Source organism: Microdochium trichocladiopsis (genome assembly GCF_020744255.1).
Source record: "Microdochium trichocladiopsis strain MPI-CAGE-CH-0230 chromosome Unknown B0I36scaffold_5, whole genome shotgun sequence".
NCBI classification, from domain to species: Eukaryota; Fungi; Ascomycota; class Sordariomycetes; order Xylariales; family Microdochiaceae; genus Microdochium; species Microdochium trichocladiopsis.
In genome coordinates this window covers 2,704,761-2,731,914 of record NW_025763548.1, presented here as the reverse complement: position 1 = coordinate 2,731,914, position 27,154 = coordinate 2,704,761, and the positions used below count along the sequence as shown (strand labels likewise).

General features: G+C 57.6%; 8 protein-coding genes across 8 annotated transcripts; 2 read left to right on the top strand and 6 right to left on the bottom strand.

Annotated features, from left to right (window-relative positions):
• Nucleotides 1-1,549: 1,549 nt before the first annotated feature.
• On the bottom strand, nucleotides 1,550-2,656 carry B0I36DRAFT_384209 (uncharacterized protein; the record flags this gene model as incomplete). Its single annotated transcript, XM_046160988.1, has 1 exon — nucleotides 1,550-2,656. One exon carries the CDS (start codon nucleotides 2,654-2,656, stop codon nucleotides 1,589-1,591), a length of 1,068 nt encoding a protein of 355 aa, XP_046013104.1. The 3' UTR covers nucleotides 1,550-1,588.
• Nucleotides 2,657-3,411: 755 nt separating this feature from the next.
• On the bottom strand, nucleotides 3,412-9,566 carry B0I36DRAFT_323898 (uncharacterized protein). The gene has a single exon (XM_046154036.1). It carries the CDS (start codon nucleotides 9,429-9,431, stop codon nucleotides 3,594-3,596), a length of 5,838 nt encoding a protein of 1,945 aa, XP_046013103.1. The 5' UTR covers nucleotides 9,432-9,566; the 3' UTR covers nucleotides 3,412-3,593.
• A 251-nt stretch (nucleotides 9,567-9,817) lies between these two features.
• B0I36DRAFT_374339 (retinol dehydrogenase 12) lies at nucleotides 9,818-10,896 on the bottom strand (the record flags this gene model as incomplete). The annotated part of the gene is made up of 2 exons (XM_046160265.1): nucleotides 9,818-10,825; nucleotides 10,882-10,896. 2 exons carry the CDS (start codon nucleotides 10,894-10,896, stop codon nucleotides 9,818-9,820), a joined length of 1,023 nt encoding a protein of 340 aa, XP_046013102.1.
• Nucleotides 10,897-14,359: 3,463 nt separating this feature from the next.
• B0I36DRAFT_242816 (folliculin-interacting protein N-terminus-domain-containing protein) lies at nucleotides 14,360-18,043 on the top strand (the record flags this gene model as incomplete). Its single annotated transcript, XM_046149939.1, has 1 exon — nucleotides 14,360-18,043. One exon carries the CDS (start codon nucleotides 14,360-14,362, stop codon nucleotides 18,041-18,043), a length of 3,684 nt encoding a protein of 1,227 aa, XP_046013101.1.
• Nucleotides 18,044-18,349: 306 nt separating this feature from the next.
• B0I36DRAFT_323891 (Polymerase/histidinol phosphatase-like protein) lies at nucleotides 18,350-20,055 on the bottom strand. The gene has a single exon (XM_046154035.1). It carries the CDS (start codon nucleotides 19,738-19,740, stop codon nucleotides 18,748-18,750), a length of 993 nt encoding a protein of 330 aa, XP_046013100.1. The 5' UTR covers nucleotides 19,741-20,055; the 3' UTR covers nucleotides 18,350-18,747.
• Nucleotides 20,056-20,324: 269 nt separating this feature from the next.
• Nucleotides 20,325-22,953, top strand: B0I36DRAFT_122718 (uncharacterized protein). Its single transcript, XM_046148062.1, has 3 exons — nucleotides 20,325-20,543; nucleotides 20,614-22,357; nucleotides 22,418-22,953. Exons 1-3 carry the CDS (start codon nucleotides 20,479-20,481, stop codon nucleotides 22,793-22,795), a joined length of 2,187 nt encoding a protein of 728 aa, XP_046013099.1. The 5' UTR covers nucleotides 20,325-20,478; the 3' UTR covers nucleotides 22,796-22,953.
• Nucleotides 22,954-23,103: 150 nt separating this feature from the next.
• B0I36DRAFT_431528 (uncharacterized protein) lies at nucleotides 23,104-24,189 on the bottom strand (the record flags this gene model as incomplete). Its single annotated transcript, XM_046162585.1, has 1 exon — nucleotides 23,104-24,189. One exon carries the CDS (start codon nucleotides 24,187-24,189, stop codon nucleotides 23,104-23,106), a length of 1,086 nt encoding a protein of 361 aa, XP_046013098.1.
• Nucleotides 24,190-24,531: 342 nt separating this feature from the next.
• B0I36DRAFT_323888 (uncharacterized protein) lies at nucleotides 24,532-26,858 on the bottom strand. The gene is made up of 3 exons (XM_046154034.1): nucleotides 26,544-26,858; nucleotides 25,863-26,459; nucleotides 24,532-25,798 (listed from the first exon to the last, which is right to left on the bottom strand). Exons 1-3 carry the CDS (start codon nucleotides 26,551-26,553, stop codon nucleotides 24,870-24,872), a joined length of 1,536 nt encoding a protein of 511 aa, XP_046013097.1. The 5' UTR covers nucleotides 26,554-26,858; the 3' UTR covers nucleotides 24,532-24,869.
• Nucleotides 26,859-27,154: the final 296 nt, after the last annotated feature.

Below are 27,154 nucleotides of genomic sequence, written 5' to 3'. Positions count from 1 at the left end.
AGGTGGTGGCTGCAGGGACAGACTGGGGCGCAGTGGATGACGATGCAGGGCGCGAGTGGAGACGGGTGGAATGGCAAAAGGCCGGGGCGGCAATGCAGTCGAGATTGGGCTGGCCACACAGAAGGGAAGGGGGCGGGGAGAGGAAACACCGCACCAAGGGCGGGTGATGATGATGATGCATGCGTGCGTGCGTGCGTGGGCAAGCAGGCGGAGCAGGCGCTAGCCGGCAGTTTTTTTGACGTGGGAGGCAACCAGGAAGCGGGAGCGGAAGACGGGAGAGGCAGAGAGGTGCGACGTACAGTTTGACGGCGCCATTTCCTTCGACCACCCTCTTGGGGGTTGAGTAGTCGTCGCCGGTGCTAGTAATGGCCCAAAGTCTGGTTGGAAGTCTCCGTGGACAGGGGCAAGACAGAGTCAGCAGCAGGCGAGCAGGTGGTGTTCAGTCTGCAGTTGCCGTGGGTGGTTGCGCAGCAGCAGGTGGTGCTGAGTCGTGCTCGGTCAAGCCCAGGGACGGCAAAGGCGAAGGCAGGGCGGACTGGCAGCCCAGTAGTAATCGAACCGTGGCGCCGGGGCCTGCAATGGGTTGATGCCTGGTGTTGAAAGGTGAAGCTGCAAGAGGGAGGAAAGGAGTCGACAGAGAGAGAGGCAGGAGCAGAAGACGAGACTAATGAGAGAGGGCGAGACGCGCACAGGACTCTTCTGGAGGCAGCAGCAGCAGTAGTTGCACCACACCGCGATCTGACAAACAACGTGCACTTGGGGGATTGGACTGGATCAAATTGGAGCCCTCCCTGTCTGTGCTGGCGGCGCAGGGGCTGCTGCTCCGGGCTCACTTGGACGGGCAACCAAAGCTTGTTTCATGGCAGTGTGTTGCTCCAGCAAGGCAAGCTTATTTCCCCCTGGCCGTGCTAGTGACGCCCAATGGCATGTGTGGCCGCCCGCCTGGGGGGGGGGGGGGTTGAGAGATGGGCACATTGTTCTACGCGCGTGTGTGCGACAAGACGACAGCTGGGCAGGGCATGACGTCGTCGTCCCTCGTGGCACCACCGAGGGGACAAAGCAGTGCGATGTAGTGTGATGCCATGCAGTGCCATGGCATGTCGTCGGAGGCGTCCACTGCCAAGCGCACCCAAGCTTCGCTCGTCGTCCCAGCCAAGCATGCCAAGTGTCGACAAGCACTACGTCCAAGACTCTAGGGGCATGCATGCACCCAAAGGCACGCACCCTTGCGTCATCTCCACCAACCAACACTGCCAAGGTTCTTGCCATTGGCGCAACTGTGCGAGTGCTGACAATTTAATTGATTGTGTCGACCTAACAAACCAACATCCCATATCCCAAGTAAGCTTATTATCCCCGCCTATGACATCCCCAACAGCACCTCTCCAGACCTCTTGCTGGCCTTGGCATTTTCCACAGTGAATGTCGTCAGCAGCGGCCGTCCCAGCCTGTCAGCACCGCTGAGCAGCACCCGGGCCAACTGTGCACCACACAACCAAGGCTTGGCAATGACATTCCTCCGCAAGCTCAGGCATTGCCAGTCTAAGCCCGGTACACTAGGCACACGTATTTGTCAACATGCTTGTGGTCACTGCCTCTCCTGCCTCGTCGTCCACTGCGCCCTCGCCCACTCGACATGCCCTGCAAGCTGCTTCTCCATCCCCGCCGCACGTCTCCGCATCACCAGCTGGCCATATGTGACCTGATACATCGCCTCGCCCATCCTCCTCACAAACCCTTCAACCCCGCCGCTGCATCCTTCCTTCTCTCCATCTTCACTCTTGGCCCCCTCGTCCTCTTCCTCCTCCTCCTCCTTCTTCGTTCTCTTCTTCCTTCTTTGGTCCAAGAGTTCCTGCCGCGCCCGCCGGCAGTGCATATCCACCACGGGCCGATATCTCCCGCCGAACCGGGGACGACTCCGCCGCGCGCGCTCGCGCATCTCGCACTCCTGCACCTGGCGGTAAAGCCAGCGCCGGAAGCGCTGCTTGATCGTGTAATTCTTGGCGGTTGCGGTGGCACCAACGGCAATGGTGGTGGCAGTAGCTGGTCCGTCTTCACGGCTAGTCACCGCAGACGCAGCCGCAGAGCCAAGCCCGTTGCTGCTATGGTTGTCCTGGTCCAAGAGCGGGACCGCCTCGAGATACTCAAAGTTCTCGATGAAGCGCGACGTCCGCGGCGGTGTTGTCGAAGTGCCTGTGGAGTTGTTCGTGTTACTAGCGTTGTTGGTGTTGTTGGTGTCCCGCGACTTTCGCTGGCTGGCCTCGTAGTACTCAAAGAACCGCCGTGCTGTGGCCTCGCTGCTGTTGTGATCACCTCCGCTGCGGCCAGTCGCAGAGTCTTTGCTGTTGTTGATTCTGGGAACGTGGCTGCCGCTGACTCTGTAGAAGCCTTCTTTGCCCTGCCCATTACTGTGCCTGCCACCCTGGAACTTGTTGCTATTGGTCTTGTCACTGGCCGCGGCGTCACAGTTGTTTGCCCTGGCGTGGCTTGCATCTTCCGTTTCTTCCTCCACAATGTCGTGTGATTCAGGATAATTGATTCGGTGAACCAGCTGCTCTTGTTCGTTGATGGGACCCGCAGCCGGAGTAGCCCAGGGCTGTTGTGCTGCCCGCCAAGCCGCTCGTGCTGAGCACTGGATGAACTTGACCAAGCCCATTGTGTTCTCAGGGATGAGGCAGTATATAATTCTTGTCCCTGGGTTTCCCGTTCGTTGCTCTTCATTTGTTTTTCCGGTACCACAACTCCGGCAAGTGGGCAATTGGCCCGGCGTGCTGACTGGTGTGCTGACTGGTATGCTGTGTCGAAGCTTGTAGCTGGGCTGCTGTCCTGATGTCAAGAGCTGGTTGGATGATTGCCTTTGCCTTCCTGGGTGATCAGTAAGGAGTTGTTGTGTTTGCCTGCTATTCCGCGCGCAATCGGCTTAGTAGTAAAGCCCGCGTCTTGGTTTAGATGTGATGGTCGACTGGTTAAGTTTTGGTAGACAGGCATATGGGTGACCTCTATTCAAGCTTGGGCAACAGAGACTTTCGCCTGTACATTGGATGCCTCTATGTATGGTACTCCCCCTTCACTCAACAAGCCATCTCCGTTCGCACCTGCTTTCCACAGTCCTCACGTATTGAGCTCATCCCGAGCCCGATTTCTTCCCACAGCGGTAGAGATCTAGGTATCGGAGATAAGTATTTTAGTGTCCAACTCAACACAGAGGTTGGGATTGTGCGTTTTCCCCCTCTCCTATGGAGCCAGGACGTGATGAAGCGCATCCTTCCCGATGGAACGCATTCTCCGTATCGATCACCCGTAGGAGGGACCGATTCCACCCAGAAGCATACCGTCACTAACCCGCACCACGGGCAGGAATTGCGGCACTTTGCAATGTCACATTGATCCTATACAAGACCTTCGCAATCACCATGATCAGATTTCTGTCATCACAAAAGATTAATATCAGCGGGTATTAGTACATATAGGGTGACAGAGTATATATACACATCGCGATCAAGATCTGCCTGGCCTCCACCTCTCCAACCCTATATATTATATATATGCAGACACGCGTATGGACACAATGACCCAGCGACATCCGACGACATCTAATTGTGCTGCACGCTCGCCCTCCTCAGGAATAGCGATCGCGGCTCTGGAGGTGGCCCAATACCGCCACCAGTCGTCGAGTTTGGTGTGCCCGACCTCGAGCCCGTGCCCATCGTCAGCAGCGACTCGCCGCCACCCAATAGTCCGCCTCCCCCGGCGGACCCAAAGGTGCTGCTCCCGCCGCCTCCTAGACCACTGCCGGAGCCTCCGCCTCCAGTATAATCGAGCACTCCCGGAGGCAGGCCTAGAGCGGGGATGTTGATGTCCGCGAGGCTGTTGTCCCCGCCGTCCTCCTCAGGGATCGTGGCAGGCACGCTGGCCGGCGTGGCTTGGGTGCCGTGCTCGAGCGTCTCCTTGTAAAACGCTTCGAGCAGCTTCGGGTCTGCGCAGAACCGCGCTAGCTCATTGATGCGTGCCTCGGCCGTCAGATCCGAGTATATTCCAGACGTCGGCAGGGGCTTGGCTCCAGGGTGAGCTCCTGGCCCAAAGCCCGGACCTGCATTGGCGCTCGCCGCGGGGCCACCCAGGGTCGTAGTAATGTCTGCATACTGCTGTGCGCGATTGTGCGGAGACGCGAAGAGGACCGGGCGGAACATTGGTGATGAGATGGGCGTGCCTTCGACTGCGCGCAGGTTGGTGTGCGCGGATGAGTGCATAAGCTGTGCCACACGATCATTGGTCGGTGGCTGAGCTTGTACATCAGCGCCGACTCGGACCTGGCTTGTTTGTTGCGAGGTCGCCCTGTTACTATACAGGCGGTTCGCGGCAATGTAGATGTCCCCATTGTCGCCAACCTGTGCGAGCAACATCCCGGAGCGATGGATATACTGAACGTATTTGAAGTCGGGTGCGCCCCAGGAATACGAGACACTGACGTTACTCGGGAAGGCGGATGCAGCCTCGTAGTCTAACACGTAGTCAAACTTGCGCAGGAGTGCTCGCTGGTAGTAGTGCTTGCCGGGCTGCTGCTGAGGAGTGGTCATGTTTGGATAATAGAAAGTGACTGGGCGCTGGCTCGGCGGCGGCAGCGCCAGTCTGACGTGAATCGGTCGTCGGAACGGATTGACATCGGAGATCCTGCAAGCTTCTGAGATGGGTACCTCGACGAGGCGAAGTCCATGCTGGCTGGCTAAGCTTGCCCAACCCTTGAGAGCGTCTTCGATGAGTTTGGCAGTCACATTCACCCAGTCCAGTCGGATGTGGTAGCAGTTGTCTGGGTTGTGAAGACGATCATAGTGCAAGTTGACTCTCTCTGGGCGGTACGACCGCCTGCGGTGATCGACATCGTACTTGATCATCTTGCTCAGCATGACTCTGGGTCTCCTTCCTCCTACCGACTGCAAAGTGGGCGTTGTTGCATCGGATCTCGGAGAGTTAGTCTCATGAACAGACGTCGGCCGTGATGGGTCTGCAAACCCAATTCGTGGCGTGGGCTGCGGCAGGTTCTCGGCGATCGGGGTCGCAGGAACGGAGTGGTCCTTCTTCCGCGAGTTGAACCAGCCGGGTACGCTTGGTTTAGAGTAGTCGCCGACGATGCGGTAAAAGTATTGACCATCGCGGAAATTATGTCTCCGGTCGACGTGGACAAAGATGCCACTATCACGGTCTTTCTTGCTGTCCTTGGCATTGTCCTTGTCTTTTGATCTGGTCTTGTCGTCGTCAGAACACATGAGCGAGTTGCCAAAGTCGATCGCTTCCTCGCGATTTTCCAAATCTTCAAAGTTGGTGAGCAGCCATGTCGTCATTTCCGAGCCGATGAAACAGTTGGTATAACGCTGTAGATGCCAGCGTCGAGTCTGCATGCGAATGCCACCGGATTCGACCGGCTGCTGGATGGCCTCCGCCAGTTGAGCCAGGTTGAAGTTCGTCTTTGAGAACCGGTCCTTGGTCGATACCAAGTGCGGTTTGCGCATCGACTGGTCTGCACCTTCGACCAGGGGCAAAGACTCGAGCTCAGCGGCGATCACGGTCGAGGCGTCCTCGGTGTTGTAGACGATATCCAGCGGATTTGGATCTCCACCACTCTGGAACTGCCGTTCCGATGGCGGCAAGTAGCGATGCTTTAGCCAGAGCTGTGACAGCTTCCTGATGCCTTCGAGGCGGGTTTCTTCTTCGTCATCGACTCCGTGTCCCGCGCTGTGCTCCTTCGCCGCAGAGTGCCCATTCACAGGAATCAGGACAAATCTAGCCCTCCAAAATCGCAGGTTGTCCGTCATCTCTTCCGTGTGCCCAGCCAAGAACGAGTCAATAAAGTTCCAGTTGCGATCGGGCTGCGTGGCCCAGATGTCGCGCTCAGTGGCAACATAGCAAGGATCATAAAGTGTCCTGATCGCCGGCTTGTACGTGCGGTACGTGTCGCCGCTCTGGGTCGACGTCGTGGGCTTTCGCGTATAGATGTTCACGTCGACCTCGGTCCCATTGGCACAAGACAGCTGGTGTATTGTGTTTCCAATGCTCATGAAGATGCTAGTCCCATCGTCCAATGGTTTCACGCGCGACAAGAGATCTGCTGCTTTCACTGTCTTCTGTCCAAAGGCTTTGGCCACGGAGGGACCAACAACGACCTGGAAACCGAGCGCGAAACGAGCATTGATGAGCTCCCTCAGAAGATCCTCACGTGATCTCGTTTCATCACCATATTCGTCGTCGAGATTCTGCGATACCGTGTATGGCTGCCGCTGGTACTCGGTATCGAATTGCTCCTTCGCAGGGAAATACTCCGTGGTCAATGGCACTGCGGCGGGCGACGACAAAGACTTCCACTTCATCACGCTCATCTCGCTGGGCCGTGGGAAGACGTGTTGCCAGCGACTGAACAGGACTGAGTCGTCGACCTTGTTTGCCTCGGGATTCGAGGGATTTAAAACCACAAGCCAAGGTGCAAGGGCAGTCGTGGGGGACAATGTCGAAGGCAGCTCTGTTAGACCACCGGCTCTGAGCTTGGAGTACACCATCTTCTGGTCATCCTCGGCTCGTAGAACGCTCGAAGACCTGACATCGCGGTCATCCGGCCGCGCGATCCGTGCAGGAGCTGGCTCAGCCGTACTTCTGAGGGTGCGTATAGGGTCGATAGCCGAGACGGAGCTCTTGATCAGAATTGGCCGGCTGGGCGTGCTGGGCGCAATGTCGTCAAGCTGATCTGCTAGGCTGGAACCGGCGTACGTCAGCTCGGGTGCAGCTGATACCCTCTTTGGTGACTGTGCTCTCGAGACAGTCTTCATGGACGTTAGCGTTGTCGTGGAGGGCGATCTTATCATCCGATCAGTAATCGGCGTCGCAATCACCGTCTCGGTCTTCAGCTCGGCAATCGCAGCCTTGGGCGCGGCGATGCCAAAGCCACGCTGACCAAGACTGATCTGTCTGATGAACTTTGGAGTTCGCGGAGCAAGGTGTTTCGACTGTATGGTTGCTGTGGAGTCTCTCCGTGCCGAGGGTTTGAACATTGATAGCGTCTCAGAGGTCGATCGTTCCAGTGATCCCATACGGGACGTAGTGGATGATGCTACGCTGGTGGACAAGTTGACCGTTGGAATGTCTGTTTTCCGGCCATTTACAGATGTGCCAAACAAGCCGGCGTCCTCGCTCAGCCGCTTCCGCGTACTCTCCTCCAGATCGGCATACACCTTGAGCTTTGTCGAGGTTGCCCGCGAGGCTGGCAGTCGTGCTCTGCTTTCGTCAAACTGCTGAAGCTTCTTCCACAGTGGAGCTTCCGCACTCTTGGACATTCTCTCGGCATTGAATTTATGAAAGCCATATACGTGCTCAAGCAAAGTCTCGTGGTTTTTCGTGGTCGCGTGCCCATTGCCTGCCACCGTTCCAGGGGCAAGCGACTTGCGATCTCGGTCTCTGTCCCTTTCCAGCGTGCCTGCGATATTCGGAAAAGCCGGGTCTGTGTGCAGCTGCGGCGTCTCAATCTCGTTGGTGTCCAGCACGCTGCGCATCTGGAGATCATACAGCCTGCATCGTACAGCGAACTCCTCGTCGTTGCCTGCAATGTCGTGTCCCGTGGTGGTCAAGGCGATACCCTGATATGAAAGGGCGCCCTCTGTCTTGCCTGTCCAATACGAGACGTGCAGCCATTGGGGTATCGCGAACGCCCATTCTTCATTGTTCAGCCTGGCAGCTACCAGAGCATGCCTGCTAGAGCTTTCTCCAGCTTTTGTAGGGGACACAGACCCAGAGAGAGTCGTGTAGCTGCCGACTAGCGGGGTCGGCTGTTTGGGCGTGCTATCTCTGCTGCGCAGCGATCGGGCTCTTGACCGCTGTTGCCCTACATTGAAGTGTGGGTTACGGTAACGGAACAGAGGCACAGAGTGCAGAGGTATACTGCCGATACATATGAGATCTATGCCAATGCCGTTGCTAATCAACGCTTCTGTCGACCGGCGAAGCGCCTCGTGCTCAACTTCAAAGACTCCAGAGCCTGGACTAATCACAACCACCGAGATGCCCGTCCGCAGCAAGTCACGGTCGATGTGGTCTCGCGAGTAAACCAGAGACGCCAAGTTGATGGCTTCGAGGAAGTTGCCATGCATCGCAAGGGATGATTCAGCCCGAACCCTGCTGCTTGACGCGCTCCCCTTTGCATTGACATCCTCTGGGATTCCCATGGCCTGGTTTGCAATGTCCTCGTGGTGAATGCTAATGTCACGCCGGAAGTTGTTGTGTTCGCGCTTCAACGTGCGGAGGATCGTTGTCCATTCACCACTTGACATCTCACTGACTACGACGCGATAGAAGTCTTTGTAGGGCCGTTTGTTGCCGGTTGTCTGGAATCCCGTGTAGTAGTCGTGCATGTTCGTGTTCGCCAGGTCGGCCGTGATGCCCACGTCGTACTCAACGCGGGCGAAGAGGACTATGCTGACGAGATGCTTGACCTGCATCATAGCCCACTTCTTGAACAGCGCAGGGAGAAACCCGTTGACGACCTTGTAAAAGAGAACCTCGCCTGACCCATCCGCATCAAAGTCCCACATCTCACGCGCCATCTGGATGAAGAGGACATAGCGGGCGGACTCGCTGCGGAACACTGGACGAGTTTCTTTGCCAAAGAATGCCGAGTGGACCTTGCGCCCGTCGACAAAGACCGTCGACACAACCGCCTTGATGGTTCCCATGAAGTATATCACCTGGCCCTTGTACACTGTCCGCTCGGCGAGGTCGTTGACTGCGAGTCTCCACATATCGGCGCGGGACAGATACATATCCTTGAATGTGAGCTCGACGTGGGACGCCTCGACAGCCGGTGCATCTTCGTCGACGAGAGCGAGAACGACCTGGGTGCCCCGCCGCATATTGAACGCATCGCCGATATGCTTGGCAATGTACACCTCGACGCTTGGCTGCGATGCCTTCATCTGCTTCGACATGTCCTTGGCCACGAATATGTATTTGCGGTCAGGATCAACCTCCGGGTTCTGGTTACGAGCCGCATTGATCTCGGCTTCGCGCAGCCGCTGGAACGAGATTGACCTCGACGCTCCGAATATGCCGGCCCCGGGCCGCTCCTGGTCCGACTTACACGCCGTGATGGACATGAGCATGCCGGGCTTAACGGTACCGCCAAAATGGTCCAGGTTGAGCAGGATGTCATCCTGGTTGATTGACTCGTTGATCGTGACGGTGCAGACCCTGTTCGAGAAGCGCCATGGCGCCTGCTGTTGCTGATGCTGCGACTCTCGTATCGTCGAATGGCTCGAGACTGTGTCGGGCGACCGCGGGCCCTCAAACAATGGAGCGGGAGGTTCGGTGCTGCCTCTGCTCGTCTGCCGTAGATGCGACGCCCACTGCGACGCTCGGCGGGGGATTGAGGCACTGGGATGGGCGTGTCGCGACATCTTGCGCCGTTCATCCCATTTCTGTTGGTAGATTCAGAGCGTTGCGCATCATGTAGGTGGACACAAGCACAATCTCCCAGGCGTACTGCAAGACAATCGAGCCACAGCTGCTTGTATTTTCGAGTTGTGAACTTGGATGTAGACTGCTGGACAGACCTCGGGAAGCTCATTAGTCGCGTCCGGGGGAGCGCCTTGGACCTGGCAGAATGCGGAGCTTCCGTTCCACCGCCTGCCATTTAAGCCGCATTCCATGCCCCTGCTCATTGAAGTCATCGACCACCTGGGCAGCATTTAATTGGAGTCATCCTCCGCCACTACACTACATTTCGATGGCTAAGTAATTGTTATACATGGAGCGACTCATGGCAAAACTATGGCAATACAGTCTAATACAACTCAAAGTCCTCCAGTGGCTTGCCGTGCTCTCTCGTCTTCTCCACGATCGTCACCCGCGTTAGCTCCATCAGCCGGTCTGCCAGCGCCTCGTCTCGCGACATGTCACTCCCCGGTTCCGGGATGGCAGGAGGGCAGATGTACTGGCCAGACTCATTGGTCACAGTCGTGACATACATGGTCGGTGTGGCGCCCTCGAACTGGTTCTTCTTGAAGGGTTCAAGGCCGACAGCCATGCCATAGCCCGCCAGGGGATACGCCTCAAGGATATCGACCTTGCTCATGTGGGTGCTCACAATACCTGGATGTGTCGCGTTAGCCAGGATGTTGGGGTGTCCTCCATGGGTGAGCTTGCGCGCAAGGTATCGTGCGTAGAGGATGTTGGCAAGCTTGCTGCGTCCGTATAGCGTGTTGGGGCCGAGATCGCGGTTCAGCTCCTCAAGGCTCGCAAATTTTGTGTCGCTCCCGGGAGACTGATGGACGTTGCTGCCCTGGCAAGAGATTCGGACCGTGTTCCCATTCTCGGCCGTCTCCTTGAGCAGCGGTAACAAATACGACGTAAGCACAACATGGCCCATATGGTTCACGGCCATGTGCCGATCGACGCCTAGGTCGGTGAGCTGGTAGGTCATGATTCCGCGGGCGGCGTTGTTGATGAGAATATCGAGCCTGTCCGTGTCCTTCTTGATTTCCTCTGCGACGTTTCTGACCTGGTTCCAGTCGGCCAGGTCACATCGCAGCCAGCGAGTCTTGTTCGCGGCATCTTGGCCGAGCTCTTTTGCAAGAGCCTCCTTGGCGCTGTCTACAACTCCGGCATCCGGGGACAAAATGTATAGCTTGTCAATGTTGTTCTTGAGAAGTGTATGCGTGCAGCCATAACCGATGCCTTCGCTGCCGCCAGTGACCACGGCTACTTTGCCGCTCAAGTCTGGGACCTCATCGAGGGAGAATTGGTGGGTTCCCAGACGTCCAGCGCTGCCAAAGTTCTCGGCCAACGTGTTCTGTTTTCTTAGTATCAGCAATGTCTTCATTTGCAGCAAGGACGTGGCTCTCGTACCCTGATAGTATCCATTGGGTTGGCAAGTTGTTTCAAGATCGAGGTGCTGAAGTGCCGATACGGATTACTGCTAAAGAGACGTTGTGTGCTCGAATTATATCTTGAACTTGACAATGCGATATATCTATGTGATGCCAGAGGGTTTCTGCAAGCCAAACGACATAGTGGTACTAACAACGTCTTCTCCATAACAGCCACGTATGAGATGCTATATGACGGTCGTTGCGTATTCAATATCGAGTAATGTATTTCTCTTTATGGCAGTAGATTGCTATTAAAAGTCCCCGGTTGCTGCATTGAGGTGGTATTGCCCCCTCTTGGACCCTGGAATGCCATCATCATTTCGCAGTCATTACAGAATATCGGGCCTTATGTGTTGTTTTGATTGGCAGCAGCGCATGCGATCTCGAGCCGCCGCGATGCATGACGCGCTCATCGATCCCGCTTCGGTTGTCCCAAAACATACTAGCGGTGTCCCAGGCAGAGCCGCCGCGACAAAAGCTCCGGTGATGTGACAATTATACGAACACATTAAAGGGCCTTGGTCTTCTGTATTGTCGCCCAGTGTCGAATATCTGGTAGGATACACTGCACTTTGGTGTTTGAGAAGAATGCGGGTAGTGGTGAAGCAAATACTTTGGCGCTACTCCCAGGGTTTGGGCAACAATCCCACACTAGAGCTATGCCATGGCGAGGGCGGCGATGAGCGACGATGACGTGTGCAGACCTGCTCGAAGTCCACTAGGTCCAATACAACAAGATGTGGTATGCACACTCATGCCCTATGGAAATGAAGAGCATGACTCAGCAGGAAATTACCAAATAAAATTCAGGAGCTCACTAAGCACATCTGGGCTGTGTGGGCTCACAGCCGTGAAACGTTGTCCAATACCATCATGCAGAGTCAAAAGTTGTATTTTAAACCATCGTCACAAGTCAAAGAAACAAAAAAAACCCCCCCAAAAAAGTCAGCATGCGTTCTTGGCGATGCGTGTCGAGCCACAGCATGCCAAGGTTCAAGACAATGCACGCACTTCCCGTCAGGTCGTTTGCGTCGGATAGTGCCACCTCATCTCACTGCCGACACCGCATCGACAAGCGTTTGCGGGGTAATAAGTCTGAAATGTCTTGTGCGATGGAATGCAGAAAAGAAAGTTTGGCACCTTCCTGCAATGGAGCGAATGAAAACTCCAGCTAGAGATCAGCCTGGCTTCTCCGTGCATGCTGGCATCAGAACTAATGCATCCGAAACATCGACGCACTGCCCGCAATCTTGATTGTGACGAACCTTGTGTCGGGGTCGCCTTCGTCCTTTTGCATTGTCTGGGCTGAGAGAAGCTCGACCTTGCCTGGGCGGTCAAACTTGTCACGCCGTGGCTGCATTGATCCAAAGCCAAAAAACGATGTACACTGGCGATACCTAGTTGGGCAGCGAGGTCTACGCATAGTCCGAGCTCGAATTAAGAACCCAGTCACTCGAGGATGGGCATCTTGAGCTAGCAGAAGTCAGCTCGTACTCGCTCCAACTCAATGTTGCTATTCACTCGCCCGGAACCTTAGGGAGGTCTTCCGCAGCCTGGGCGGCGGCCTCTCGCTGAAACACTTATTGTAGGCGATGAGTAACGCCGCTACTAGACACCAAATGGCCAGGGCACTAGCTTCGAGAGTGCGAGCACAGCTCTTGCTGGCGACGCTATCGTGAAGATCAGGGTCCAGATCAGTTATGTCGGTAAGCCATTGGCCGGGAGTAATGTCGGCAAGGGCTCTTGGGCGGATCCTCAAGGCTGGCTTGTGACCATTACGGCCGCTCAAGCAGGCACTGGCGGATACCCATCAGGTAATGAATTGCTAACTCGTGGAAAAGACGGCAACAGATCTGGGTCCTGGCGAAGGGGCCACTGATTGCATATGGGGCTTGCCTGCCTGCCTGCCTGCCTTCGAGGTCGAGATGGAGCGCATGTTGCGTACAATGTCATGATCGGCGCCCCCTTGGCACGGCAGTCGCGCATCATGTGATTTGTATGCTGGAGCAAGGCGCGCGTCAACCGTGCATGGACAACGCTGCAGCTGCATGCATGCGAGCACGCGCATCAGTGGCCTGGAGCCAGTCGAACAGCTCGAGGCACAATGGATGCCTGTCACGATGCCTAGGCCGTGGATCGCCGAGCCCGCCTTGTGGAATCCGCTAATCAGGGGGTCCAGTGTCGGATCCCACTGCCGACCAGTGTGACCATGGGCGGCGCACCGGTCAACGCGAGCAATCAGTAAGAACCCTGGACGCCTAGACGATGATGGTCAGCACGCAATCTTGTCATGGCCAGGATCCGTCCGTGTGCACTGATGCTGCCCGCCAGGGAACCTACTCAGCGTGTCGAGAGCCTGGCTCTTGAGGAAGCAACTGCCGGAGGCACGCTTAGGTTTGCCAAACGTCCAGCAAGTGCGTTAAGACAACGGCCTTTGCTCTGATGTAGCAGCGAGCGTGTCCTCGAGAAATGTCAATGCGTGACTCGTGACAGTGGACCCTCCAGGACAAGCCCCTGTGCTGGCGGCGCCCCAGCTGCGGCCTTTTGCCCCTCCATTCACCGCTAGTTCTGGTCTGCCAGGCCTGCCCGACAACGGAACCCGCCCGCCCGCCTCGCCCAGCTTTCTTTTTTCCCAACCGTCGCAGCAGGGGGTCCAGGCTAGGCCGGCCACCGGCCCCTCCGCGTGGGCTTCATCGCGCCTGCCGTTGCCGCCACCACTGGCTTGCACGCGCGATGGCTGCCCCCCTCCCCCAGCCCATCACTGATGCTGGGCAGGCAGGGCTGTCCGTGGATGTTGACTTCACTTGACAGGCCCCCCGCTGTTGCTTGTCTGGTCTCTTGCCTTCCCATTCTCCTCTCCGACGCTGTCCGTGTCTCATGTCTTGGCTCCTGGGCGTCATCAGGGACGAGACGGCACGAGCAGTCTTGAGACTTTGACCTGGCAAGACATCGAGCCGTCCACAAAGCCGCCATATCCAAATCCGTCGCCATATTATTTTCCCGGCACACCGACAACGGCCTTTTGCCCCTCGACGACATTTCGAGCCCGTCCGCGGACGCACAGCCGACGTCATCTCCACGAGCATAAGACGACATCCCCGATCTGGCTAGCAGGCTGCCTTTTGGTGCGACTCGGCAACGATTGAGATCATATTGGCCGTCCTCACAGCACCCGATATCTGCAGCAGCGGCATATTCCGAACCGTGCAACCCGGCCCTTCCACCCGCACCATCCAGCTGACAGAGCCTCGCCCAGACGCGTTCCGAGGACTTCGCCTCTCGACTTCAACAACCACCGCAACTGTCTGTATGCCATAGGACCGGCCTTGCAATGATGTCTTCGTTTAGCGCTAGAGTCCTCCCCGTGGGCGCGTGTTGAACCCCAACAACACGTTGAGCGAACAGTCTCGAGGAGCACCAATCTCTGCCCCTCGCGACTTTAGACAGGCGGCACAATGTTGGGCAAGCTCTTCAATCTAACAGCAGGAGCTCCAAATTCCATGCAGGGCGCCCCAGGACAGACACCATCGAGTCCTTCTCCCGAGTCGGTCCAGGAAGACGTGCATACGCGCAGCCTCTTGTTTCCAGAGGCGGAAACTCTCTTCGGCCGAACAGATCAGTTGTTTCCTCTCCCGTCCGCGTCGGCTGTTCCTCTGGCCGCACTCGCGAATGCTTTCGACTACGATGGCGACCTCGACTTGGATGCCAGGGACGTGAGGGTCATTATTATGCAAGATAGCCTCGGTTCTGTCCACCCATCATTACTTTTCGACAGTCACCCTTGCCAACACGCGGAGGCGACAGAGCGGTCGTCGCAAGCGGCCCCGGTTACTACGCCGTCTCACAGAAATCCAAGCCTGGACTTGAGGCGCGGTCCAGTGCCGCAACAACAACGCAAAGGCAGCCTGGGGCAGTCGTCACGACCTCTCGTCATACAGCCCGGAAGCCCTCAGCCACGGCAAGGGGCGTTCGATCGTCGGGGCTCGATTCAGTCTCGATCCCAGAGCTACGTCGAAACCGCAGCACAAAGGTCAGCTCGCGAATATCGTGAGGAGCTGGCCAGCTTCTCAAGCTGCATATTCGCGAACAGCGAGGTTTTGTCCTACAAAGGAACTTCAACCAAGGTTCATATCGTACCTTCTGAGCAGCGTGCAGCCGATGTGGCCAGCACGTACTTTGGCGACGGGCGAGGATCGCTTGGCCGGTCCAGCATGAGGTCGAGCAGGTTGGCACAGAGCTTCACTTCGGACACCAAGATACCGTTTAGCCCGGGCTCAGGCTCCGCAAAAGTGAGTGATCGGAGAAAAATCCTGATCACGCGCCTCTTCCCGGTCAATCTCCCTCTTGATGATGCGGATTCGCCTACTGGTCAGATGGGTCGTGTCTCGGAAGATATGGGAGGATTCCCTTTCCCATATTCACCGGATGAGAACAAGGCGAAGAGGAAGAAACTCCAACCCAAACAGAAGAGAACGCCGATGTACGCAGTCGCTCTAGTGCTGCAAATACCCAGCAACCCGATCAGCATGCGCGACTCGGCCCCGCGGTCAAGTTTCCGCGGTCCAGGCTCATACGGCGACCACGCCGAGCAACTCTCGGCATCCTACGGTTCGGCACGCCGTTCTGGATGGACTATGGTTGGCATAGGGTCTGGAAATGAGTCGACAGACTATATTCACAACCTCGAGATGGACGATCGAATGGACTCCATCACACAGCATTGGGATGTCATTATGCGAGCGTTGACCCACTTGCAAAGCACGGTCGCGACTGCGTTGTTTCCTATGCTCAAGCAGGCGGATCTTGCAACCGCCGATCCTCTGCCACCGAACATTGCCGCCGCGCACCTGGCGAGAAGCGGCTCACTGTCGGGCAGGCGAGGCTCAGACGCGTCCCAGATGAAGCCGCCCAAGACCAACGCAAAGCTGATCACGCTGCAGCCAAACTGTTTGATGCAGGATCACCACGTGGGCGTCGAAGTTGACGATGCTCGTGTTCGCATCGTGTCCGGACTGCGTGCTACGAGAGTCGTCACGGGCCAGAATCGATGGGGACCCTGGCGAGATGAGGCTCGATGGGTCTCGAAATGGGCCGGTGGTAAAGAGCACGGGTTCTTTTTCTTCAAACTGTTGACAGGCTTCCTCGCTACTCACACCGACTGGCTGCAGGCTCTAGGCCCAGCCTGGTATCGTCGACGACACTACCAACAGCAGAAGAACCGCACAGAGGAGGACACATCGCTCTCGTCTCGGACCATCATTGTGGCTGACGACAAGATGGCCGCCCGGCGTCTTATTTTTCTCCTGTCGGCTTTCCTGCCAGCAAACCAACAGCTGCCGACCGTGCGAGCTCACCGGCCAGGTACTTCTGCGTCCTTCGCGAACTATGGCCAATCCCCTCCCGCTTCTTATATCATCCCAATTCTCAAAGAGGAATCACTGCGGCGGAAGATCAACCGGAGGCCCGGCATAAAAGGAGCATCTCACCATCGGAGCTTCAGCATACAGTCGCAAACAACGAACCGATCGGTGACAGGTATACCGGCACAGCTTGCTCACTTGAGCATGGACGGACGACACGGCCGTCGACCTTCTGATGCCGCATCGATACGCGCTGGTAAGCTCACTGGTATTACTGCTGAGCAGTCCACCAGGAAGAGTAGCGCAGCAACGACAAACACTGTCATGCCAGAGGATGCGGTTCCTCATTTCACCACGCTACAGAAAACCGAATCTCATCATAGCGAGCGGCCCGGGAGCAACAGTAGTGTTGCCGCCAATGATCTCAAGCGCACTTTGACACGAGGTGACAGCAGCCGTGCCAGTCACGGCAGCAATGGCTCAAGAAGTCAAAGCTCGCGGTGGGGAAGTGTGATTAGTGGGCTATGGAGCACCCGGCGGCGAGACTCGACTGCATCAACCTCTCAGACTTTCGACGTCAATAGTATAGGAGAGGCTCTGGAGGCAACTGCCCACGGAAGCCCCAGCAAAGGGAACAAACTTGCCGAGATGGTGAAGGAAGTGCAGGGCCTCGACACTAGTGCTCCTCTACGCCACACGAGCAGCAGAATCCCCGATGATGAGCTCCTGCAAACGCCAACTTCTCCGCGGAAATCAGACATTGGGCCATTCAACGAACCGCTGGAGCCGAGACCAAGAATACCTGATCCATCAGGGGCGTTTGAGTCTCCAGTCAAGACCTCAATCAACCACGATGATGGTGTCATCGATGTCGACATCCAGTTCCCTGACTACCTAACCTCCTTTGAGACTGCCGTCAGCTCGCCGTCCAGCAGTGGCTACTTGTCTACCCCAGGTCTTGGCAGTGGGCTCGATAGTTTCGAACACTTCTCTAGGGTGGCTATTGATGGAGACGTTCCCCAAAACTGTGCTGGGTGGCTGCGCGAGTTTCACCCGGACTTTATGCTCCAGGCCATTCCACCCCAGGCAGATCTCATCGAAAAAGTAAAGGAATCGCTACGGTCCGAGCCGACGCCTATAATCTATGCAAATACACTGTCCGTCGAGTGGCCAGCCGAGCAATGGGTTGACGTCAGCAGTGCTCTTGTGGCCGACACCACAAACTTCACAATCAAACGCATTCGCTTCCGCCGCTTGGTGAAGCCCAAGGTCATCATGGACCGTGGCAGTGGCAGTGCTGGCTTCCTTACTGCGGCTGCGTCGGTCATGACACCTGCGCTCTCCCCATACGAGAAGCCGATCAAGGAGCACTTCGAGGTGGAGGAGCTCTTTACCTGGGACGAAGATCTGATTGACGCTGTGGAAAAGGTCATTGCCCACGGCCTTGACTCGAGCAAGCAAGGCTCCACGACGTCCTCGCGTTCTGCGAGCAAGAGGCGGGATCGGCGGGACAGCGAGATATCAGTCCTTGACCAGAACGAAAACAATGCCAGTAGCCAGCTTGGCTACAGCGAAGTGCCGCGGGCAGAGTGCAAGACGGTCGTGCTGTCGGCGCTCAGCGGCCTGGTGCAGAGCATTGTAGACCGTCGCGAGCGAGACGCCCATAACACAGAGGACACGTCTGAGTTGTACAGGAGCGTAAGGGAGCGAGAAAGTGTGCTCCGGCTTGCGGTCAAGTCTTGGCTTGAGACCGTGGAGTCAGGAGACGGTGCGCCGTGAGCATCCTGCTGCGCATGGCGACACTGGGCGTTTGGTTTGCTTCCGAGGTGGCTCAGCGGAGGTGGCAGGGGATGAAGCGTTTTGAATTACCACTTAATCTGGACGGCGGCTTCCAGACATGATACCCCCCTTCAACAAATGACACACCGTGCGACATCGTCGTTGCCGCTTTTTCTTTGTAACGGGCTTTTCCTTAATCCACCTTGAATTTCTGGATGCTCTGGCCACCATTTGTGGTACCTGGAGCGATGACGGCTGGGTTTATAGAGCTTACGATGCTTATGATATCCCTCTATTAATGACACAGAGAAATATACTTATGACGATACTACATCTGAGAATGTTGAAGAGTTCCGCAGACACGCTGCTCAGATGAATCGGGCTATGAGGTACATGGTGGTAGTTGAAAATTGGTACGCACGAAGACATTCGTCTTGATGTTGCAAGTCACACCACCGCCATTGGCCCATGGAACGGCAATCCTTGCCAGTGGCTGGAATGGTATCGTCTCAGAACGGTGTCTCCTCTAGTTCCATGATATGCAATACGATATTCGTCGGTCATTCTTGTTCTCGTCTCACCTCACGTCCTACCACACCCGCCTTGATTGGCACTGAGCTAGCCTTGCTGCGTGCGACACCTACGCCTCTCACCCCTTTGCATCACCACTCACGGAGCCTGGATTCTCCTGCCATAGTCGTCTTTCAGGACCAGGTGCTCACAACTTTCTTGACATCCTCCAGCGGGACCTCACGATCCAACAGCTCGGCCTTCTTCCCGCCACTCGCCACCCCGACCCTCTGGAAAGTCCACACGCTGCTCACGCCCAGGCTCTCCAGGTACGCAATGGTGCGGGCGTAGTTGGTCCCGATCTGGGCGATGCCGTGGCTGTCGTCGGACAGGGTGAACCGGCCGCCCATCTTGACCCACTCCTCGGCAATGTCGCGGGCCGGGTACGGCTCGGCGAGCCCCTTGCGGAGGGCGGCCGAGTTGCACTCGAGCCAGCCGCCGTAGCTGGCGACGAAGTCGAGGTTGCGCAGGATGCGCCGCCACACGCCCGCCCAGCCGCTGGTGCGCATCTCGCGGTCGGGCTGGGAGCTCATGAGCCGGATCAGGTCGAAGTGGCCCACGACGCGGGGCTTCTGGGCGCGGAGCATGTCGAGCTGCTCGTCGTAGTAGCGCTCGTACATTTGCTCCTCTGTGGGTTTGGGTGGTTGTTCTTGTGGTGGTTGCTGTTGCTGTCGGTCCTGTGTATATTCGACGACCACGGACTCCAGAGCACGCTGGTAAAAGGCCTTGTCAAAGTCGATGGGGATGCCGTTGACGTGGTGGAGGCTGCCGATGAAGTAGTCGACGGCCTCGTGGGAGGCGAGGTCGAGGACGAGGGCGGCGTACTCGTCGCGCAGCCACTCGCCCTCGAAGCCGACGAGGAGGTGGATCTGGTCTGCGTACTTGTCGCGCAGGCGCTGGGCCTCGGCGACGTACGCGGCGTGGCGGGGGAAGAGGACGGCGAGGGAGGCGTCCGGGTCGTCGAGCTCCTCCGGGTAGAGGTCGGCGTGGGCGGTCCGGGGCATGTGCTCGGTCAGGCCCATGGTGGTGTACCCCCGGGAGATGGCATACCGGATGACCTCCTCGAGCTGGTCCTTTGCGTGGCCCGGGCAGAACTGCCCGGAGTGGGAGTGCATGGTGAAGGCCATCTTGGGTGCAGGATGTCTCGTGCTTTGCTTGAGAGACAAGAGTCGCAGTCGGATTATACGGTAGCGGCCGTGGCGGCCGTGGCCGGACCGGGCTCAGCTTGATGATATTATATAGATCGCGGAATAAGCAGGCGGCGGCTTATCGATGGATGGAACCCGCGGACCTCGCTCGCCTGGGCACAGCACATGCAGCAAGCAACAGGCGACGGCCAATCGATGCCACCCGTGCGTGTGTGTGTGTCAGGGCGGTCGTCTCCAATGTCACGACGGCCTCAATGGCACCCTGATAGCCGGATCCAGCTTGTGGTCGACCAGGGCATCCATGATTGACTGGGACCTGATCACCACATGCAGCCACGCATCTCCTGCCTCGGCGCTGCCCCTCCCCCCACTGTCCGTTGATGTCCGTTTGCCCTGTCTGTCTGCCAGGGCCGGACCCACATGAGCTCACTGCTGCTGCTCCACCCCAGGCCAGCCGAGTAAGTGGACCCTTGCAGCCAACCCAGCCCAGGCGCGTGCGCCGCAACGCCAGCCCGGGGCCGAACGGCGGCTCCAGTTATTTTTGTCGACCCAAGAACAGCAGCATCCAAGGCCGCCTGGCATCAAACAACCAACACTCACCCACGCCAGCCTCGTGACTGTGCCAAAACTCTGATCTCTTGTCAGGACGACACTCCTACTCCGTCATCCCGCCTCCGCGAACTGCGCTGCGCCTTTCCGCGTATCCCGGCGGCCACGATGCTCTTCGCCGAGGAGGACGAAGGCCACCTCAAGGCGTGGATCGTCAAGCGCCTTGCCAACACGTGAGTCGCTCTGGTCTCCCTCCTTTCCAAACAATCAAGGACTAGCTGACACCCGCTTGTTGATCCACAGATCCGACGCCGACTCGGACGTCCTTGCCGATTATGTCCTTGCCCTCCTGCGCCACGACAGCGACCAGGCTACCATCCGCAAGCTCTTCGAGTCCGAAATCCCCGACTTCCTCAGCGACGACTCGGCCGCGTTCACAAACGATGTCTTTCAGGCCATCAACTACAAGTCATACCTCCCCGGCGCGCCGCCAGCGCCTCCCGCTGGACTTGCGCCTACGGCGGCGCCATTCGTGTCCCAAGCACAAAAGTCCAGCACGGCTTCAAGAAAGCGGAGAGTCAGCGACCGCGACGAGGACGACGTCGACATCATCCTTCACGACGCGCCCGGCCGTGGTGGCGCGCCTGCCCAGAAGCTGCAGAAGACTGGCAGTGACTTTCAAAACAACGGGGCACTGGGCAACGGCGGCTCCGGACAAACGAACGGGCTTTATGGCCAGCCTGGTTACGGCAGTATGCCGAACTTCGGCCCCGGCAACGGCTTCGGCACAAACACTCAGGCTTTCCCTCCCATAGACCCGGCCATGATCCTTCAGAATATCCAGATGCTGCAGCAAATGGGCATACCCATACCAGACCCCACGGCGTTTGCGACGCCTGGGCAGCAGAAGTCCTCGCGGAAGAAGAAGAAGCGCTGCAGAGACTACGACAAGAAGGGCTTCTGTGCCCGAGGCCACAAGTGCAAGTGGGAGCATGGGAACGAGTCGGTGTTTCTACCGTCTTTCATGCCGCCGCCGCCGCCGGCTGGCGACGCGGCGCTCGACTATGACCCAAATAGCCCAGCAATGGCCATGGCGGCCATGTTCGGACCACAGGGGATGAACTTCCGGAACGGACAACCACACGACAGGACAACACAAGCGAATGGGCACGATTCCAAGAAGTCTAAGAAACAGAAAGGGAAGCCGAGTGTGGCCGTCGTCAATGGTCCAGTGCACGATCGGTCACGAACCAAGATTGTCGTGCAGAACATCCCCAAGGAGAACCTCTCTGAAGAGCAGGTCCGTGATTTCTTCTCGCAATTCGGACCAATCTCGGAAATCACGATACAGGAACACAGGCGCCTGGCTGTTCTCAATTTCGAGACCTGGGAGGCGGCAAATGCGGCTTGGAGCTCGCCCAAGGTTATTTTCGACAACAGATTTGTCAAGGTGTTTTGGCAGAAGGACGAGGCAGATACTGTCTCGGGCAAGGACGAGAACAACGCCTCGGAGGAAGCCGACTTTGACTTGGACGCGTTCATCCAGAAGCAGGAAGAGGCACAAAGAATCCACGAGGAGAAGATGAAGAGACGAAAGGAGCTCGAGAAGGAGAGACAGGATCTCGAGGACCGCCGGAAACGACATCTCGCCGAGAAGAGGGAGCTGGACGCGAAGCTGCGTTCTGCGTCGCCGTCGGCGCACTCGGAGCGGAAGTCCAGCGCGCAGACGGAGGCGCTACGGGCTCAGCTGGCTGCCCTGGAGGCCGAGGCCGACTTGTTGGGCATCGATCCGGACGCTGTCCAGGAAGATTCACAACCCTGGAGTGGTCGCGGTGGCAGGGGAAGAGGTGGTTACCGTGGACGAGGTGCATGGCGTGGTGGTTACGCTCCGCGCGGCGGTCGTGGAGGCGGCGGACCGGGCGCTATCGAGGCCCGGCACGCGGCGTATGCACAGTATTCGCTCGATCTGAGGCCCAAGGTCGTCATTGTCTCTGGTGCCGATTTCACGCTGCCCAGCAACGATGAATCCTTGCGGCAATACCTCTTTGTAAGTTCGAATCTGACGGACCCGTCTACAATCTGCCATGACACTAACAGATCCAAACAGAGCGTCGGCGAGTTTGAGAGCATCCGTGCGGAGCCCGAGGCCACCCATATCACCTTCAAGGACCGCAAGACGGCCGAGCAATTCATGTCGGGTCTCGCGTCTTCGGACAACACCCTGGCAGGCGTAGACGAGAAATTGGAGCTGGCGTGGGGTCAGAACCTCACGCCCGCTGCGGCGGCGGCTAGCAGGCAACAAGCAGCGGGATCTGCTGCTAAGACAGACGGCGACGACGCGGGCAGTGAGGCTGGTGGTTCTGAGGACGGCGAGATCCAAGACGATGGCGACGGCGACCACGGAATGGATGGGGACTTTGGGATGGGCCATGGTCGCGATCAGGGCGACATGGACTATGATGCTGGAGATGACTGGATATCATAAGCGCGCATGGCAGGACAAAGATACCCCAGGATATGCTGGCTCTTGCTCGAGAGTGTGAAGCACAATGGTATGCTCCGCGATATAAAACTCGCGAATATACTTTGCTCAAGAATGAGCCCGATATGACTTTCTTTGTATGCACGGCACACGTCTTGACCTCACCGTGCTCGGGGAAGGTTTCACGTCTGTTGTGTTTAGTATTTACTCGGCTGTTTGCGTTGAGCCGAGAAAGAGTATGGAGGCAGCACACCAAGTCTCCTCGGTCTCTGCTGCCCTTGTCCAAGTGTGCCCCCCTGTTTTCTTCTGATTTACCGGATGTACACAATGCCCATCATCTCGTACTCTAGCAATCCGGCCTCCTCCCCCTCCAGGACTTTTACCTCGACCGTTTTGTTACTGACCTCCTTGGCTGCTGGCGGGCGCTCAAAGCAAGGCTGGAAGTCTTGCCAGTCAGCTCGCGGGCCGAGATATATGATGACTTTGACCGACGACGACGACGACGACGACGACGACGACGACGGCGAAGTTCTCGATGATAGAACGGTATCGACGTATTTTTGGACCAGCGACGGGAGGCGCGGGTATACAAACATGAGGGCGACGACGACGACGCGGCGTTGCGGAATCGCACTCAATGCGTCGTTGTTGACACCATCATCCCCGTTGTCGTCGTCGTCGTCGTCGTCGTCGTCGTCGTCGGCATCACCATCTCCATCGACGCTTCCGAAACCATCGCCACGGCCACCGCTATGGCTTTCGTCGGCACCCAGAGCGTCAGAGCTGAGCACGACGCCCAGCCAGACCTCCCATGTTCCCCTCACGTACGAGCGGCTCTGCTCAGGGAGGTACCGGTTCAGGCCGTGTTGTTGTCGCCCGTGGCTGGGTGAAGAAGAAGAAGAAGAAGAGGCCCAGGAAGAGGAGGAAAGCTGGTGTACCTCGACGCCTTGCACGGTTACTCTCGATTTCCCACGCGCCGTCCTCTTGGCGGTGTTGACGATGGTGGTCTCCCAGCTATCCGGATCGTCCCCACTACCGCTGTCGCCTATGTCGTCAATGTCGTCCATGTATCGCTGCAGACACGCCTCGAGGAGTCCGGACCCAGATCCTATGGATGCAATCACGTCCTCTCGCTCCACGTCTGCTTCCGCCTCGACATCATCTGGATCCCGCCGCCCCTCTCCATCTGGCGAGGGAGTAGTGCCACAGCTCCCTGCCGGGTCTGCCGACGCCACTAGAGCCTGCCTGACCTGCGAGACGATGATGTGCAGCAGCGTGGTAGATAGGCTGAGGCAGCAGTCCGGGTGGCGCTGGGGCGTGGAGGTCAAAGCAGGCAGCGGCAGCGACAGCTGTTGTGGCGGGATACCTGCTTGTGGTGGTGATGTGGATGAGGCCATGACTTTAGCCTTTTCCTCTCTCTCTGTCTCTCTCTCTCTCTCTCTACTTTTCCTTCCCTCTACGTTTTTTTCGCCGGCTTTCTTTTCTTCCCTTTAGACCACTTTGTCTAGTTTCTTTGCTCAGCGATCAAGTTGTGCTGTGAAGTGCAAGCTGCCAGGCCCTAGTGATGAAGCGATGGACCAGCTCGAAAAGCGTTGCCAGGAAAAAAGACCCACCAAACCGCTGCCTGTACTCCACGGTTATTCGGGAAGCTAACCCGCCAATGCATGCAGTACGCTTGTGAACATGGCGAGCCAGTGCTGGCCTGAACCACTTACGTGCCCCAGAGAAAGATATGTTACATTGTCTCGACAAATCAAACCCGGCTGTTTTTTACACATAAAACTGATTGCAAAAAGGAGCTGACATAGTTCTGCATCAGTGTGCTTAGATCACTAACCTTTGTTCGCATGTGGAGACTTACACCAGACCCGTGTGCCGTCGATGTCGTCCCTTTTTTGGCTTTCTCAACGTCATCTCAATGGGCTGGAGTAACAAGTATCCGTGTGAATTAAACTGGAGCTCTTCATCTTTCACACACACAGAGTAAGTTCCCCTTCGTATTAAAGCTTAAGCCATATGTATATGCCTTTCTCAAGAGTGCTCCATCGTAGGGGGGGTCCAGGCAACACGCAAAGAATCAAATGTCCTTGAGCAAGTCAATCTTCCACGACGTCTTGCCCCGCGTGGCCCGCTGCATCTCGTCCCGCTGGATATAAAACAGCCTGACCTCTGCGTCCCACGACGATGCGGTCAGTGTGCTGTCCACGGTCTGGCCGTTGGGGGACATGCCCCCTTCCCACTGCGAGCCGACGCCGTCCCTGTCGTACTCCATGATGGCGCCCTTGTCGGTGACGTGGTAGATGCGGAAGATGTTGGTCGAGGGCTCCCAGCAGGCCTCGAGCACGCCCGCGCCGCGGGCCCCAGCGGGCGGTTCGACGTCGATCGCGGCCGGGTCCGCCCAGTGGTCCGTGGTGATGAGCTCGGTCATGCTACCCGTGGCGTCAAAGTAGTACAGCTCCATGGTGTAGCCCGGCGCGAAGACGGACGTCAGGCTGGAGCCGTTCTGGGCCTGCACCCCGAGGTCCTTCTCCCCCCAGCCCGTCGTCGTCGCCGAGTCGCCGCTGAGCTCGATGATGTTGCCCGAGCCCTTGGCCTGGTAGTACACGCGGTTGTTGTACTTGAAGTTCTCCTGGTCGCGGCGCCACACGGCGGTTATGTCGGAAAACGTGTCGACCTCGGCCGTCGCGTTGGCCGTGATGAGCGTGGTGCCCTTTTCCGTGCACGTCTGGTTGTGCGTGCACACCAGGTCGGCCATGGCGATGTCGAGCCTGCCGCTGGTGTCGGTCTCGAGCAGGTAGTACAGCTGCACAATGGCGTCCTTTGTGCTGTTGTTGTCGACGAACCACGACGTCGCCGCCAGCGAGGTCACGTTCTTGGGCGGCCGCGACAGCTCTAGCTTGTTCAGCGGGCCGTAGTCTGCCCCGTTGTTGTAGACGCTGTAAGTGATGTCCGTGGAGCCTTCGTTCTGCCAGAAGAGCTGGATGCCCTGTGTAAAGACCCCGTTGCCTGCAGAGCGAGCCGTGTTAGGATGACTCTGAGATTCCTACCACAGGCCAAGTCTTTGACATACCTCTGCTAGTCGATGCTGCAGACCCGGGCCGCCTGGCTGGAGTCCAGACCGCCGTAGCGCTTGGGGTGCTCGATGGCAAAGGCGCCGAGGGGGTTGCGACAGCCGGCGGGCCAGAGCCATTGGCAGACGACGACGTGGATCCAGAGGACGACTTTGCCTTCTGACTTCCCACGACGCCGCCAACAACGGCACCGACAATGACAAGCACCAGCACACCAGCGGCAGCCAGCATCACACGCTTCCTCCGCCAGAAAGGGGCACCCTTCGCCGATGCGTCAGCACCGGCACCGCCTGCTCCTGCTCCTGCCCCGGCAGCCGTGCCGTTGCTAGTCACCTCATAAGGAGCCGCGGTGCCACCTGCCGCACTGCCCTTGTACTCGTCTGCCTTGTAGACAGCCTCGGGTGACTGGTCATAGTACGGCTGCTGCTGCTGCGGCTGCTGATACTGGCCGCCATACTGGTAGTGTAGTTCTGGCGCGTGCTGGGGTCCCGAGTTGACAACCTGAGGCGCATCGGCGTACGGGTAGTGGCCCGGGTTCACGACCTCGGGCAGCGATGACCCGTTGTCAGAATACTGAGGCGGTGGGGAGCCGGGAACTATTTCGCGAGGAGAGGCGTGTCAGTGCCTGGCTAATAGCCCGCTTTTCCCAGCCCCAAGGTAGTAAGCGAAGGAGTACTCACTCTGGGACATGGCCGCGAGTTCCGATGCCAGTCGTGGCCTGTCGCTGTGCCTCTAACGATGGCCGTTTACTCGGCCGGTTCCCAGGCCACAGTTCAGGGTGGACAAATGAAAAGAAAGAAGAAGGGAGGGAACGACAGGGACGGATCACGACCAGCAGCCGGAGATCATGCCGGGCACGACAGATAAAAAGAACGATCTGGGCTGTCTCCATGAGCCATGTTCAACAAGGCCGGGTCGCCCACCCATGCCAGCAGCCGACGGGCCCAGCAACTACTATTGCGCCCCAAACCTGCCCCGGTAATGACAGGTGGAACCACTGGACCGGGATGAGCTTCGCAGAAACCGGGGAGATTGGCTGGTCACCACTGTATACCACCCCAGCACTACCAGATCTGTGGCTTAAGGGGGCAAGATGGTTTCTCCGGGCGCTGCTTTAGCTCCGCCGGAAGTCTGGAGGGCCTCCGGGGCTCATGTCAGAGCATTAGCACGCCACGAGCGGCCCGCACGGGTCCCAGAGTGCTGGCCGTCTGGCGTGCTGAGTGGTCAACCACAGACGCCGGCACCTCAAATAGCACCCACAATAGCACGCTACGTCGTAACTGTGTCCAAT